Here is a 16,844-nt window from a genome sequence, read left to right on the forward strand (position 1 = left end):
ATATTATTAATTAATTTACTATTAATTATTTAGTAAATTATTAATTATTTATTTTATTATTATTTCCTAATGAAAATTGAGAATATAAATTAATAATAGTAATTAATAATTAATTATTAATTATTATTACATAAATAATTATTTAAGAATTACCCCAGGAGTAAGTCATCAATAACCGGTAAAGTAGAAATCAAAAATCTAACTTACCATCTACTTCATGCTTCGAGAAAAATCCACGCGGAGCGCTGCTGACTCTGCTCTCCAAACTTCTCAATTATTCCAGTAGGTGTCGGGTCAGTGTCACAGGTTGTAATGGTGGCGTGTATCGGCTCGTGAAAAAGAGAAACAACATTGTTGTTTTTCTGACAAATCGTGTGTGAAATATTGTGTGTGACATATAGATTGTACAATTTTCATGATAAATAATGACGATTACGACAACGGGAATTTTACCATCTTATCAACGTATTGTTAATGGAGTTCCTGGACAGCTGTTTTTACGACGATCGTTTCGTCCTCGGGAAAAGTATCTGATCCTTCTCGTGTTTTTGACATTTGGTGTCGTTTGTTTTGGAGCGTTTTTCTTTCTTCCTGATTTTCGAAATGGTACAGGTGGTGCAGCAGTGAATAGTGTTTATCGGGTTTATCAACATATGCAAAAAGCGGGTCCAGAACTTCTAATACCGGCGCCCCCGCACTCAAAAGACAACCATATCTCAGGTTATGGTGGACATAGAAATGATTTGGATACTTATCATGATTTTAAAGGACAGGACATTCACATTATTGAGGATAAACAAAAGTTACAGGTACGTTGAAATTGTATTATTGATTTGCACTTCTATTATTGGATTGTCATCTCTGTCATCTTATGCGCTCTAAATTTAAATTCCAAAGGGAACAAATTTCTTTTATAGTTTCAATTTTTTTTCCGTTAATCGTAATATTTGAATGACTTGTTCTTTTATCAATTATAGTTTGTTTATTCAAGTGTTGACACATTATTTTTGTATATGTTGAAAGTTCAAAATTTCGTAATTTAATAGTAAGCAAAAAATAAATCGTTACTTAAATTTATTTTCGTTTTATTAAAATGCAAATAAAGATTGCACTTTTTGTTCTATAACATTATGGCGCTTTTGAAGGCGCCATAAATTTATTTCTTGTATATTTTTCTCTAGAACTAGCGGAAGATATGAGAAAATCTACTAGAGTATAAATTTATGACACCATAATATTGTGGAGAACATTTTTCCTTTGAATTTCAATGGATAACTGAATGCACTTTGTATTATTTATGATGTTTAGTAATTTTCATAAATTCTGCACTATTGAAAAATATTTTCCATAAATTTTTTATTAAATGTAAAATATAAAATTCAGGGTGGCCACAGGAAATGTCAGGAAAAAAAATTTTTGTCAGTAAAGTTAGGGAAATGACAAGAAAATAAATTTTTGTCAGGGAAATTATAAAAATTGAAACTTTTTTCTACTTATTATCAAAAAATACGACTTTTTCTCCAAATATTGCAAGAAAATATCACATTTTTAAGTATAAAAATTTAATTTATTTTGATTTTTAAAGTACGAAAAATAACTATAAACAAATCTTTCAAAAATTATTTTTTAATCATTTTTTAAGATAATTAAATTTTTCAAATATATTTATATTAAAAATCTTTTTGAATAATTGAAATTTTGTACAATTTAATTGAAAATAATTCAATTTTTTTCAAGTATGTTGTTACAATTTTTAAAAAATCAACTTTTTAAGAATTTTCATCGCAAATTTTGAAAAGAATTTAATTATCAAAAATTTTAATAAAAAATCTTTAAATGTTAATTTAAAAATAAAAATTAGCTTCTAATTTTTTAAAATTCAATATTTTCAGTATTTTTATTTACATATTTCCAAAAATTAAAAAACATACAAAAAATAATAACATTTTAGAAATTATTTTTATCATCTTGGAGAAAAAAACAATGATAAAATTTTTTAATTCAAATTCATCAAAAAATTAATTAGTTTTTTTAAATTAGGCAAGAATTCTTTTAAGAAATTCAATTATTTTCGATAAATTATATTTTAATTCATTTTTAAGGGTTTTTAAAATTAATTTTTTTAAATATACAATTAAAAATTTTCCAATAGATAATAATTGAAATATTGTAAAATTTAATTAAAAATAATTAATTTTTCTTGAAGTACTTAGACTACTTTTTCAGACTTTTTAAATTGGAGAAATCATGTGCATTTTTTAAATTAAAAGTCTTCTTAAAAATTTGATTATTTTTTATATTTTTCAAAAATTCAATTATTGTTAAAACATTTTAATAAATTTCAATTATTTGGAAATTTTTAATTGTATAAATTAAGAACCTATAAACTTTCAAAAATTATTTAAAAATATATTTAAAAAATTAATTTTAAGAATTTCTTGAATATCATTTTTTAAAAATCAGTTACTTTCAACATTTTTGGTTAAATATTTTCAGTAATTGATCTTAATAACTTTTATAAAAAAAGAACCATAAACATTTGTAGTTACAATAATTATGGAAAATTGAATTTTTGTATTTAAATAATTAGAAGAAAAATTAATAATAATTGATTTGGAAATTAAGTTTTGTTAAAAATTGTAGAAAATAATTTAATTTTGGAAGGGTTATAATTGTAATTTTAGAAAATTATTAAATTTCAGAAGATTTTAATTTGAAATTATAATTTTATTTCCCATGGAAAAACAAATAATATTTATTTAAATATTTATTTAACAGAATTATTCAAGTTTTGAAAAATTGAATTTAGAAATCAGTGAAAGGGGAATTTTTTTTGTATTTTTAATCGACTAAAGCGACTTTTTTTTGCTCCTTAAAGTCGATCCGAGGCTTAAATGTCGCATTAAATTGCCAGGGAAATTGATTAACTGAAACTTGTGATCACCATAAAATTATTCTAAAATGTAGTTCTAAAGAAAAATTCTAACAGTTTTTAAAATTTTAACAAAAAAAAGTTATTTCTGTTAAAAAAAAAGTCAAAAGTAGCAAAAAGTTTTCAGTGTTTTCTAGAAGTTTACACGTAGAGTGGAATTTGCTCGAGTTATTTTTTTCTAAGACGTAACGGAACATAGTTCAAGTATAGCTTTCTCCTACTGTCGTCTTTCACTTTTTTCTCTCTATTTATAAAAATATCACTTGCATTTATTGCTACTAAAGAAAGTAGAAATTCTGCAAATATAAAAAATGAATTACTTTTTTTTTTCAGGCCAAAATTGAAGAAGAGAATCAACAACAGAAGACATTGGAGAAACCCGATGTGGGTTTAGATTCACAAGTGCATACAGGTAGTGCGGTTACGTATTCAGTTCATCAAGTGAATGAGGATATGATTGAAACTGTGCCCCCAGCACCAGCAGAAAAATATCCTGTGGTCTTCGGAGGTGAGGATAAGGACCCCATCATGAGAGAGAGAAGGAACAAAGTTAGAGAGGTAAGTTTTTCAGTTTTTGTAATTTGTAATTTTAATTTTAATTTTAATTTCATATTGTCATGCTGATGATAAGTGTTATATTTTTGAGATCTAAGAAACAGTGACCAGGTGAAAAGAATAGAATGCATTTAGTATTTAGAATAGAATAGATTTTATTGGTTTAAAAAACGACCCCTTGTTGTTAGAACAGCTGTTTTATTCCGAAAGCAAAATGAATATACATATATTTAGGACATTCACCTTTACGGAAAGATGTGGGATAATAAGCCAGCTTATACAATGCAATATGCTCTGCCCTTTCGACAAACTATTCCCCCCCTACAGGGGAAAGTTCATCAGTTGTGAATGTAAAACAATCATGAGAATTTGATTTGCACTCTTTATAGTTAAGTTAAAAAGATTACTTCAGGCTTCGTACTCTTCTACTAAAAATCTACTGTTTATTACTTTTTGTACAATTAAAAAAGCACACTAAAAAAAAGTAAAAAAGTACACTAAAAGCAATTTTTTTCAACACGGAAAGAAATTTTATTTCAAAATTTAACAAAGAGATTATTAAACTTAGGCTATTTGATAATTGCTACAAAAAATATTAATAGAGTCACTGAAGAAAAGAAGATGATAGGAAGCTAACATGTTCTCTTCTTTTTGCTATGATAATTTGCTATTGACACTATTAATATTTTGTAAACGACACCGAATAGCCAAAATTAAAAATATTTTATTTAAATTTGGAAATAGAATTTCTTTCTTTGTATGTTTGAGAATGTACACTACTTTAAATTTGCTAATAATTGGAATAAAAATTTATCTACCTATTTTAATAAAAAACTTCCCAAAAGAATTTAATTTTTTAAAGAAATTTTTTTATATAATTATAATATAATACACTGCTATTCAATTATTTAAAACTTCACAGAAATTAAATTGTTTAAAAAAAATTTCAATAAAATTCGTCTAAGGAATTGAATTATGTAGAAATTTTTTTTAAAAATTCGTTGTAAGAAATGTTGAATTTTAAGAAATTCGGTTTTTTGAATTTTTGAATATTTTTGATAATTTTAGATTTTTTACCAAAGGGTGGAGATTTTTAAATAAGTAAAGTATTTTTCAAGAGCACAAAAATATTGAAGCTAAATGCCATAAAAAAGAAGAAAAAATGTTATCTTTTAAGAAATTTGGTTTTTTGAATTTTTGAATATTTTTGATAATTTTAGATTTTTTACCAAAGGGTGGAGATTTTTAAATAAGTAAAGTATTTTTCAAGAGCACAAAAATATTGAAGCTAAATGCCATAAAAAAGAACAAAAAATGTTAAATTCTAAAAAATTCGGTTTTTTGAATTTTTGATAATTTTTGAAAATTTTAGATTTTTTACCAAAGAGTCGAGACAATTTAATAAGTAAAGTATTTTCAAAAAGCACAAAAATAATGAAGCTAAATCCCATAAAAGAGAGGGAAAAATGTTGAATTTTAAGAAAATCGGATTTTTGAATTTTTTCGAATTTTTGATAATTTTAGATTTTTTACCAAAGGGTAAAGATTTTTAAATAAGTAAAGTATTTTTCAAGAGCACAAAAATATTGAAGCTAAATGCCATAAAAAAGAACAAAAAATGTTGAATTCTAAAAAATTCGGTTTTTTGAATTTTTGATAATTTTTGAAAATTTTAGATTTTTTACCAAGGGGTGGAGATTTTTAAATAATTAAAGTATTTTTCAAGAGCACAAAAATATTGAAGCTAAATGCCATAAAAAAGAAGAAAAAATGTTGAATTCTAAGAAATTCGGTTTTTTGAATTTTTGAAAATTTTAGATTTTTTACCAAGGGTTGGAGATTTTTAAATAAGTAAAGTATTTTTCAAGAGCACAAAAATATTGAAGCTAAATGCCATAAAAAAGAAGAAAAAATGTTGAATTCTAAGAAATTCGGTTTTTTAAATTTTTGATAATTTTTGAAAATTTTAGATTTTTTACCAAAGGGTAAAGACTTTTAAAAAAGTAAAGTATTTTTCAAGAGCACAAAAATATTGTATCTAAATGCCATAAAAAATAAGAAAAATTTTGAATTTTAAGAAATTCGGTTTTTTTGAATTTTTGCTAATTTTCCATATTTTTAGATTTTTTACCAAACGGTGGAGACTATTAAATAAGTAAAGTACTTTTGAAGAGCACAAAAATATTGAAGCTAATTGCCATAAAAAAGAACAAAAAATGTTGAATTCTAAGAAATTCGGTTTTTTGAATTTTTGAATAATTTTGAAAATTTTAGATTTTTTACCAAAGGGTAAAGATTTTCAAATAAGTAAAGTATTTTTCAAGAGCACAAAAATATTGAAGCTAAATGCCATAAAAAAGAACAAAAAATGTTGAATTCTAAAAAATTCGGTTTTTTGAATTTTTGATAATTTTTGAAAATTTTAGATTTTTTACCAAAGGGTAAAGATTTTTAAATAAGTAAAGTATTTTTCAAGAGCACAAAAATATTGAAGCTAAATGCCATAAAAAAGAACAAAAAATGTTGAATTCCAAAAAATTCGGTTTTTTGAATTTTTGATAATTTTTGAAAATTTTAGATTTTTTACCAAGGGGTGGAGATTTTTAAATAATTAAAGTATTTTTCAAGAGCACAAAAATATTGAAGCTAAATGCCATAAAAAAGAAGAAAAAATGTTGAATTCTAAGAAATTCGGTTTTTTGAATTTTTGAAAATTTTAGATTTTTTACCAAGGGGTGGAGATTTTTAAATAAGTAAAGTATTTTTCAAGAGCACAAAAATATTGAAGCTAATTGCCATAAAAAAGAACAAAAAATGTTGAATTCTAAGAAATTCGGTTTTTTGAATTTTTGAATAATTTTGAAAATTTTAGATTTTTTACCAAAGGGTAAAGATTTTCAAATAAGTAAAGTATTTTTCAAGAGCACAAAAATATTGAAGCTAAATGTCATAAAAAAGAAGAAAAAATGTTGAATTCTAAAAAATTCGGTTTTTTGAATTTTTGATAATTTTTGAAAATTTTAGATTTTTTACCAAAGGGTGGAGTAATCAAAATAAGTAAAGTATTTTTCAAGAGCACAAAAATATTGAAGCTAAATGCCATAAAAAAGAAGAAAAAATGTTGAATTTTAAGAAATTCGGTTTTTTGAATTTTTGAATATTTTTGATAATTTTAGATTTTTTACCAAAGGGTGGAGATTTTTAAATAAGTAAAGTGTTTTTGAAGAGCCCAAAAATAATGAAGCTAGATGCCATAAAAGAGAAGAAAAAATGTTGAATTTTGAAAATAAAATTTTGCGGCCACCCTGGATAATCGGTGATGTGAAAATTTATATTGACAATTATTTCTATACGGTTTATTTTGATTAGCAACTGAAAGTAGCGTCATTGTCAAAGTTTATCTATTTTGAATGTGCATTTGGGATTTAAATGGATTTGTGGATTTGCCTGCAGTCTATAGATGAGTGCTAATCTTTTGTATCTAAACTGTGAAATCAGAATTTGGAAATTTGTTGCCGATGCCCATAGAATCATAACACCACATTCTCATCTGCGTTCATGTAGAATAATTCCAATTTGACAAGAACGGCTTTTACTGATAACAACAATCATAGACAGGGAACGTTTCAATTTTGAATAGTAGAATGACATAATTTGCATATTTATCTGTACATTTATTTTTGCACAACAATATGGACAATTATGTGCGAGAAAAACGAGAGAAAAAGACTTATTTTTAAACTGCAAATAGTGACAAATTATTTGCTTATTTATTAAGATGTTGTATTTAAATTTGCATTTTGCGCGGTTGTATAGACTCTTCTTTTATGAAAGTATACAAAGCGCCTTTCATGAAATAATCGGTCAGAGCAAATGTATAGGTGCATCATGCATGTGAGTTAGAATGTTATTTAGTATTAGCATAAGATCCAGTTGCAATTAAAGTGCACTTACGCCATCCTCGCTTGAAATGCTGCCAACTTCAGGTTATTGCTTTAGTAACGGAACTTTTAAATTTAATTACACCCAACATACATACTTTACTTGGAAATTTTAAGATTTCTTCTCAAATTATATAATATGGAACAGAAAGATCTTTTATTTCGTCAAACTTGGAAGGAAGTTAGCGTCGACGCTAAGTGCACTGAAAAAAAAATTTATTTGATTCAAATAACCGATTACATTGTTGACTATTATGAATTAAATATTTACTTGAATCGAATAATATTTATTGGAGTCAATTAAATGGTTTAATTCATATTTGATTTAATAATTTCAGTATTTGAAGCAAATATGAATTAAACTATTTAATTGACTCCAATAAATATTATTTGATTCAATTAAATATTTAATAAAAAATTTTATTTGAATCAAATAATATTTATTGGAATCGCTTATTTGAATCAAATAAATTTTTTTTTCAGTGTGTGGAAAATAATTCTTTTTAGAAAGTAGAGAAGAAAAAACAATTTATTCGATGTTATTTGGTTAAAAATGTGAAATCAAAATCAATAACATTTTGATTTGTGACCTTAGTTAATCGTTTTTGTACCTAAGGTGTCCCTAAAGTCGGCGCTTAAATTCAGGGACATTCAAATTTCAAAAAAGCGATTGTCAATAATAATAATAATAATAATAATAATAATAATAATAATAATAATAATAATAATAATAATAATAATAATAATAATAATAATAATAATAATAATAATAATAATAATAATAATAATAATAATAATAATAATAATAATAATAATAATAATAATAATAATAATAATAATAATAATAATAATAATAATAATAATAATAATAATAATAATAATAATAATAATAATAATAATAATAATAATAATAATAATAATAATAATAATAATAATAATAATAATAATAATAATAATAATAATAATAATAATAATAATAATAATAATAATAATAATAATAATTTAAATAATTTAAATACAATAGAAAAAGGAAATAAAATAGAAATTTAATAAAAAAAAAGGAAGTGAAAATATTAATCAAAAGCCTATAGAAATTTTTGCAAAAATAGTTTATGAATAGTTTCATAATTCATAAATGATTAATATTAATTGTCAGAAGACACGGGTGAATATTGGAATCGTTAAATGCAAATTGCAATGGGTTTCTAGTAGATTTAAATATTGGGTTGGTGTTCGTGTTTTTTTTTGCATATTTATATGTAGAGCAATTTTCATCTTAATTTTTACGTGTACAATGCCTATTGAGAAAAGCATTCTTTGGAATATGATTTAATTTAATTTAATTTACCTTTTAAAAGAACTGTTTGCTTTTCAAGACCTCGGATAATTCGACTTTCTGACTATTTTCAAAAAATGTTACTTTTTCTTTTTTCCCTCTTTTTTTGATTCCCTTAAATTAATAATAAAGTTCTCTAAAATACTTGAAATCTTATTTAACTATTTTTTTATTGAATTTTTGAATAATTGAATTCTGGAAAAACAAAAATATCAAATTTTTGGAAAAAAATTGCCAACCAAAATATTTATTTATTTTTATACCATTTACACGTAATCGAAATTTTTTTTTTCATAACGCCTCTATAAAATTTAATTTTTGTGAAGTTACAAATGAGTGCAGAAATTCAATTATTTTCAAAAATATTTAAATTCTTAGCAGAAATTCAATTATGTTCAAAAAATTAAAAAAAATTCTAGTCGAAACTTCAATTATCTTTATAAATAATAAAATTCTATTAATAAAATTCTAAGTTCTTCAATAAATTGTTTCTTTTTGTATTTAAATAATTAATTTTTTCTCGTCCAATTTTCAAATAAAAATTGATTTAAAGTTGAATTTCAATCAATTATTTTTAAAAGTAATAACATTTTTTGGAAAAATTCAATTATTAAATAATTTTTTTTAAATTCTCGTCAAAATTTAAATTATTTTCATAAATAATAAAATACTTCTGAAATTCAATTATTTTCAAAAATAATAAAACTCATCGCAGATTTTCAATTATTTTTATAATACAATTTTAATGAAATTCCTCGAAAAATGCAATTATTCTTGAAAATTTCATTAAAATTCATCGAAAGAATTTAATTATTTAAAAATTTGTTGATAAAATTCTGTAAGAGAATTTTAATTTTAAGAAATAATTAATAAATAAATTATTCATTTTTGTATTTTAAATAATTGAATTCTCGTAGAATTTTCTAATAAAAATTAATTTAAAAATTAATTTCAGTTAAAATTTTAGATTATAATAATTGAATTTAAAAAATATTATAGCATGAATTTTTAGAAATAATTGAATTTTGAAAAGGTTTCAAATTAAAATCTTTAAAAATCTGAATTTTTCATACTTTTAACTAACAATTATATTAAATTAATTTTTTTTGAAAAAAGTGTAATTGAATTTTTTTAAATTATTTCAAGTTGTTATTTTCTAATATATATTTAATTGAAGAATTTTCGAATAATAGAAATTTCGTAAAATTGAATTGGAAACAAATGAATTTGAAAATTCTCAAAGAACTTTTTTAAAAATTATAAAAAATAATTGATTTAGAGAAGAATTTTTGTTTAAAATTCTAGAAATTGATAATTGATTTGAAATGATGAAAATAATTTTGAAGTAGTTACAGTAAGAATATTTTTATAGTACAAAATAGTTTCTCTAAATCTGTATTTGTAAAAATGTTTAATAATTTGAATTAGTGACTGACTTTTTGCTTTTGAATTAGTAAATAGTAAATAGTTTTACTAATAAATAGTAATTTCTACTAATTTATTAGTAAAATTTACTAATTCGAAAGAAAAAAGTCAGTCACTAATTTAAATTAGTAGGAAATATTTTTATTAATTCAAATTTAGAGACATGATCTTATCATTCGGTCATGTTTTATAATAATATTTTTTTAAGTTATTTAATTTCAAAAGTTTTTAGTTTGAAATTTTTGAAAAGTTGTTATAAGTATATTTACATTGTAAATAAATAAATAAATAAATAAATAAGAAAATGCCTATAAAAAATTTTGAAAAATGCCCACAAAAAAAAATTAAAATTTGTCTCAGAGAGACAATTTTATATAGACACCAATTTATAAATATAAAAGAAAATCTGAAATATTTCAAGAGAATTTAATTTACACTCCAGTTATTAGAACTAATGAATAATGCAGTGTTCTCCTTTTCTTATAATGCATATAAAACTGGCGGGTAACACGAATTGAGAATTGCTCGGAAGGTAAAAGAATTTTTACTTTTCTTCATCTTCTTTTTTTCCAAGTGACTTTTGCCATTTCGAACTATAAATTCTTTATTTTACTATAGCAACGAAGTCGAATAAGAATCGGTCCTATGAATAGGTGATAAATCGCACCCTATTCATGAATCAAAGTTTCGTGAGCGGTTTCTTACTTTTCTCTGAATCGCCGCCTTACCGACTGATGGCTAAAACTCTCTGGAATCACGTAGTGCAGAAACTGTAATCTAGAATTCTCCCGGAGTCAACTCCCAGTGGGAATCACTGATATTTCAAGAGAACTCGCGCGTTTTCCTTTTATTTAACGTCAAAAACTGTATCAGCAAAGCATTCGTTTAGTTTATTTTCTATCTATAGGATTTGATTTATTCTATATTTAGCAGGAGAAAAAATTGCGTAGCTGTAATTTTATTTTTATTTATCACGTTAGTTTTCTTTGAAAGTATCAAATTGATAATAAAGAGGATCAAATTGAAGGTAAAAATTTGGATCAATTTTTTGTTTGTTCTACACCCAGAGAAATAGTACCTATATTTGTCTCAGAACCAACTAGACTTTTTATTTGTTTCAAATAAATTTTATTTGGTTTAAATAAAAATTTATTTGTCTCAAATATATGTTTTATTTATGTCGAATAAAATTTTTAATTAAAACAAATAAAAAGTCTAGTTGGTTCTGAGACAAAAATACGTTTATTTAACTCAAATAAAATATATTTGGTTTAAATAATATTTTTCTCTGGGTGTACATTTTTGGTATCAATTCGTTGCAATTTGATATCTCTCTCTCTCTTATCTTTTTTTTTTATAAAATTAGACGAATAAGATTAGGAAGTGTTTTCAAAGAAGCAGTTTTCTTCTCTTTTCTGAAACCAAACACCCTTTTACAATGGAAAAGTCGTTTGATCCTATTATTCAAGATTAAGTAGAAATTCGTGACTAGAAGCTATCAACAAAACTTGTTTCTAGTTGAGAAGTTCCTCATTTCATCAATTGCGCCAATTTTCGTACATTTTAGTCATATACTTTGCCCCTATTATAGTAATTCATCTTTCAATATATCCACTCATTTGGTATTCATTCCGGAATAATAAAATTAGTTTTATGGTACGAATATACGATATCTGAAGAAAGTGTATTTTTTATTTTCTTGTAATTTCGAAGGTAATAATCCAATAGAATAAATGGCTCGTTAAAAGATGATAACACTGAAAAAAGCTGGGTTCAAAATGAGTAGCATATAATGCAAAAAAAAGTATCTTTATTTCAAATGTTTTGATAGTCATTTCTAAGATGTTTTCATAGTCTTCGCAAAAATTCAATTATGTTCGAAAATGTTTAATTCTCGTCAAAATTTTAATTATCTTTATAAATAATAAAATTCTTGTCTGAAAATCAATTTTTTAAAAAGAATTTACAAAATTCTTGGCAAGCATTCAATTATTTTTATAAATAAAAAAAATTCTTGTCCGACATTCAATTATTTACACATTTTTTATAAAATTCTTCTCAATAATTCCATTATTTTCATGAATAATCTAATTCACTTAAGGAATTCAATTATTTAAAAAAATAAAAATTTCCTAAAATTTTGAAAAAAAATAATTTAAAAAGATTTTTACAAAATTCATGGCAAGAATTCAATTATTTTTATAAAAAAAAATTCTTGTCAAGAATTCAATTATTTTTATAAGAAAAAACACATCACAGGAAAAAACACTTTAATTATTTAATAGTCTCGACTCTTTGGTAAAAAGTCTAAAATTATCGAAAATTATCAAAAATTCAAAAATCTGAATTACTTAAAATTCAACATTTTTTCTTCTCTTTTGTGGAATTTAGCTTCATTATTTTTAAGCTCTTGAAAAATACTTCACTTAATAAATAGTCTCGACGCTTTGGTAAAAAATCTAAAATTTTCGAAAATTATGAAAAATTCAAAAAACCGAATTTCTTAAAATTCAACATTTTAACTTCTTTTGTATGGCAATTAGCTTCAATATTTTTGGGCTCTTAAAAAATACTTTACTTATTTAAAAATCTCGACCCTTTGGTAAAAAATCTAAAATTATCAAAAATTATGAAAAATTCAAAAAACCGAATTTCTAATAATGCAACATTTTTTCTTCTCTTTAATGGAATTTAGCTTAATTATTTTTGGGCTCTTGAAAAATACTTAAATTATTTAATAATCTCCACCCTTTGGTAAAAAATCAAAATTTATTAAAAATTATCAAAAATTCAAAAAACCGAATTTCTTAAAATTCAACATTTTTTGTTCTTTTTTATGACATTTAGCTTCAATATTTTTGTGCTCTTGAAAAATACTTTACTTTTTTAAAAATCTTTACCCTTTGGTAAAAAATCTAAAATTTTCAAAATTTATCAAAAATTCAAAAAACCGAATTTCTTAGAATTCAACATTTTTTGTTTTTTTTTATGGCATTTAGCTTCAATATTTTTGTGCTCTTGAAAAATACTTTACTTATTTTGATTACTCCACCCTTTGGTAATAAATCTAAAATTTTCAAAAATTATCAAAAATTCAAAAAACCGAATTTCTTAGAATTCAACATTTTTTCTTCTTTTTTATGGCATTTAACTTCAATATTTTTGTGCTCTTGAAAAATACTTTACTTATTTTGATTACTCCACCCTTTGGTAAAAAATCTAAAATTTTCAAAAATTAGCAAAAATTCAAAAAACCGAATTTTTTGGAATTCAACATTTTTTGTTTTTTTTTATGGCATTTGGCTTCAATATTTTTGTGCTCTTAAAAAATACTTTACTTATTTTATAGTCTCGACTCTTTGATAAAAAATCTGAAATTATCGAAAATTCTGAGAAATTCAAAAAACCGAATTTCTTAATATTCAACATTTTTTCTTCTCTTTTGTGGCATTTAGCTTCAATTAAATTACCTTTTTTATAAATAGATAGCGAAAATCTTCTGAAGAATTAAAGTATTGTCAGAAATTTTAATAAAATTCTCGGCAAAATTTCAATTATTTAAACGAAATTTAATAAAAATTCTTTGCATGAATTCAATTATTTTCATAAATTATTATTTAAATTCTTCTTAGGAATTCATTTTTTTTAAATTTTAATAAAATTCCTAAAAAGAAAAAAATTTTTGAAAATTCTTTTCAATTATTTTCAAAAATTGTTATAAAATTCTTTAAAATGATAAATTTCAGTAAAATTTTAATTAAATTCCTTAAAAGAAATTAATTGAATTTTGAAAAGGTTTCGAATTCAAATCTATGAAAATCAGAATTTTTCGTACTTTTAACTGATAATTCTGCGTAGAATGAATTTTATTTTATTATTAATTCACTGAGTGATCTTTAAGTATTATAAAAGCACGAAGAAATCGATTACTCCGAGTCGAAGACTCGGAGTTATCAATTTCTTCATGTTTCGTAATAATTCTTATAAGTTATCGAATTTCAAAAAGGTTTGAATTTGAATGTTTTGAAGAATTTTAGTTTCTATCGAAAAATAACAATGATTAAATATTTATTTAAAAAAGAAGTTATTGATGATTTCGAATAACTCTACAGTTAAAGAAATTTGCCAATAAATTTATTGGAGAATTTTTTTTGAGTATCTAATTATTTTTAGAGTGAATCAAAATATTCTTTAGTGTTGGGGAAAAAATAAAAATTCATTCTGAAAATTAGGGATAAGTCAGAGAAAATCAAAATTAATGTCTAAACAATAAGTGAGAAATTTTTTCTGAAAAACACTAACTAACATCTTTTAGCAGACTGGAACTTTAAACTTCTAATGTTTAACATTCATAACGTCTTTTTGCAATAGGGCAAGATTACAAGATACTTTTCTTCAAAATTTTCATCTAAAAATTACTATAAATTTTGAAAAAATATTATAATAGTTGTATGTACCTACTCCATTATGGATGTAGCAAGAAACAGTTAATTTTTGTCTTAATGATTTCTCTTCGTGTGCTAAAGAAAAACTTTTGGGGAGCAACTTTTTTTTTCGCTTTTGATTTCTTGGAAAAAGAATATGGTACTAAGTTTGGAATATATTCTCTCTCTCCATGAAAGGGATCGACTAAATGTTGTTTGGTTGTGATCTTTTCGGGTAGCGAAATACCGATGATGCGCGCGTTCTGAGCAAAGTCGTTCTTCAACGTCGTCGAGAGAACGTGAAATCACTCTCGAATCACAGGAATACAAGAAATTACAAGATGCTTAACTCGTGGTAAAGGCTAATGGCAGATATTCGGCAGCTATAAAGAGTGGTCTAAGTGCTGCTCTGAATCACGGACTGACTGACCGATTGACGGACGAATGGACCAACAACAGGCTAATACACAAGCAAACTGTGGACATTCCTACACGATTCGATTTCTACCTTCATCCCAAGATCCAAGCGCTATACTCATAAGGACTCCTAAAAGCCATGAAACAATTTTTATCGCTTAATCTTTCTTTCGTTATTTATTATATGCTTCACGAAATATATATTTGTGAAGAAACTTTCGTTTATGATTTTTTTTTATACACAGAATTTAATTTTTAAAGTATATGAACTTCAGGCTTTGGACTCATCTACTAAAACCTACTATTTACTACTTTCTTTACGATTTGCTACTCATAAACAATAAAATTCTTCAAAATTCAATTATTTTCAAAAAATTTTAATAAAATTCTCTAAAACGATTCAATTATTTTCACAAATTTTTCGTATTTCAATGATTTTTAATATCTACTATTTTAAAAAAAAAATTCCCAAAAGAATTGAATAATTGAATAATTCATGATTAAAGATTGTTTCTGTAATTTTTGAGTAGTACTATTTTTGAGTACTTGAGTATTTTGAGGACATGTGTTTGTTTTTGTTATTCTGTCAGCTATTTTTCCAATAATGAATTTGTCTGAATTTTTATTGTTCGTTCGACAAGAATTGATGAATACATCTTCTCGTGACAGTGTTTACTATTTGATTCAACGTTGTTTGTATAAAAGGAAAGTGTTCAAATGTCATTATGACAAATGATTCAGAGTACCGTGTGGAAGTAGAAACGTTTGTCAAAAATTCTAACATAACTTGTAGGCAGAGTCGTAGGGGTTTCTTGCTTGTATTCTCTCTTGGAATTCTCTTGGACATTTAGATGTCTGTTGGACATCTAAATAATAATTTTAAAATTTATACCTTACATAAAAAAATCACTTAGGTATCTTAGTTACAAAAATTGATTCTATTTCCAAAAATTCAAAATTTTACCTTACATATAACATAACTCATTTTTCTTTTTAAGCTTTTGCTTTGGGAAAATGTACTTCATATATAATAACGAGTGAAAAATACGACGTGCATAAATGTGGGAAAAGTTGAAACGAATGAAAGAAGAGAAACATTTTCTTTGAGCGTTCAGTGCGTTCTCTCTTTTGCCCTTTTCTTTCTGCTCTTGAGGTTGAAAATTATTCGTTCCCTTGAGCCGTTCTGAGGATCTTCTTGTAGAAGGATCCTTTTGTTTTCTCCAAGCGGATTCTGTGGCAAAACAAGGATTATTATATGCCCCTCGTTGCTATAATTACCAGTTACTTGGCCACCGCTTTTTCATCCATTCTTGTCGCAGTAGCATCCCATGCAGAAAGAAAATGTAGCCTACTCGTTAATGATCTAGAAAGATGAAAGGGTTTATTTAACATATTAGGAGACTAACATCGTTACTAATCACTCTGTCATCTTTAATCATTATATTCTTATACGTTATTGAATTTCAAAAAGGTTTGAATTTGGATTTTTTAAAGAATTTTAATTCCTATGGGAAAAAATTTTTGTGGCTACCCTGCTATAACAGTATAAGAATATTAAAACAATACGTCAGTGTTGCCACAGGTCAGGGAAATCAGGGAAAAGTCAGGGATTTTTATTAAAAGTACTGTAAAAAATTTAATTTGTATAATTCATAAAAAAAACTCTGAATATTTGTGTCTTTTTTCTTTTTTGTTTGCCTCATAAATTATAAAACTACCACGAATTCTAATACAAAACCTTCCAAATTTTTTTCTAATTCTGACTAGAATGAATTTTTTAATATTAATTAATTATTTCCAAAGTTTTAATGCAA

The 16,844-nt window shown here is 24.0% G+C and overlaps 1 protein-coding gene across 1 annotated transcript in view; it reads left to right on the forward strand.

Moving 5' to 3' along the window:
- Positions 1-294: 294 nt before the first annotated feature.
- The window catches only part of LOC122503429 (mannosyl-oligosaccharide 1,2-alpha-mannosidase IA), a 444,579-nt gene continuing 428,029 nt past the window's right edge, over positions 295-16,844 (forward strand). The window contains exons 1-2 of the mRNA XM_043613963.1: positions 295-809; positions 3,266-3,490. Of these exons, the coding sequence (XP_043469898.1) occupies positions 426-809; positions 3,266-3,490 (609 nt within the window). The 5' untranslated portion in view covers positions 295-425. The remainder of the gene's footprint in view (positions 810-3,265; positions 3,491-16,844) is intronic.

The sequence above is a fragment of the Leptopilina heterotoma genome, unplaced genomic scaffold, assembly GCF_015476425.1.
Source record: "Leptopilina heterotoma isolate Lh14 unplaced genomic scaffold, ASM1547642v1 Lhet_261, whole genome shotgun sequence".
NCBI lineage: Eukaryota > Metazoa > Arthropoda > Insecta > Hymenoptera > Figitidae > Leptopilina > Leptopilina heterotoma.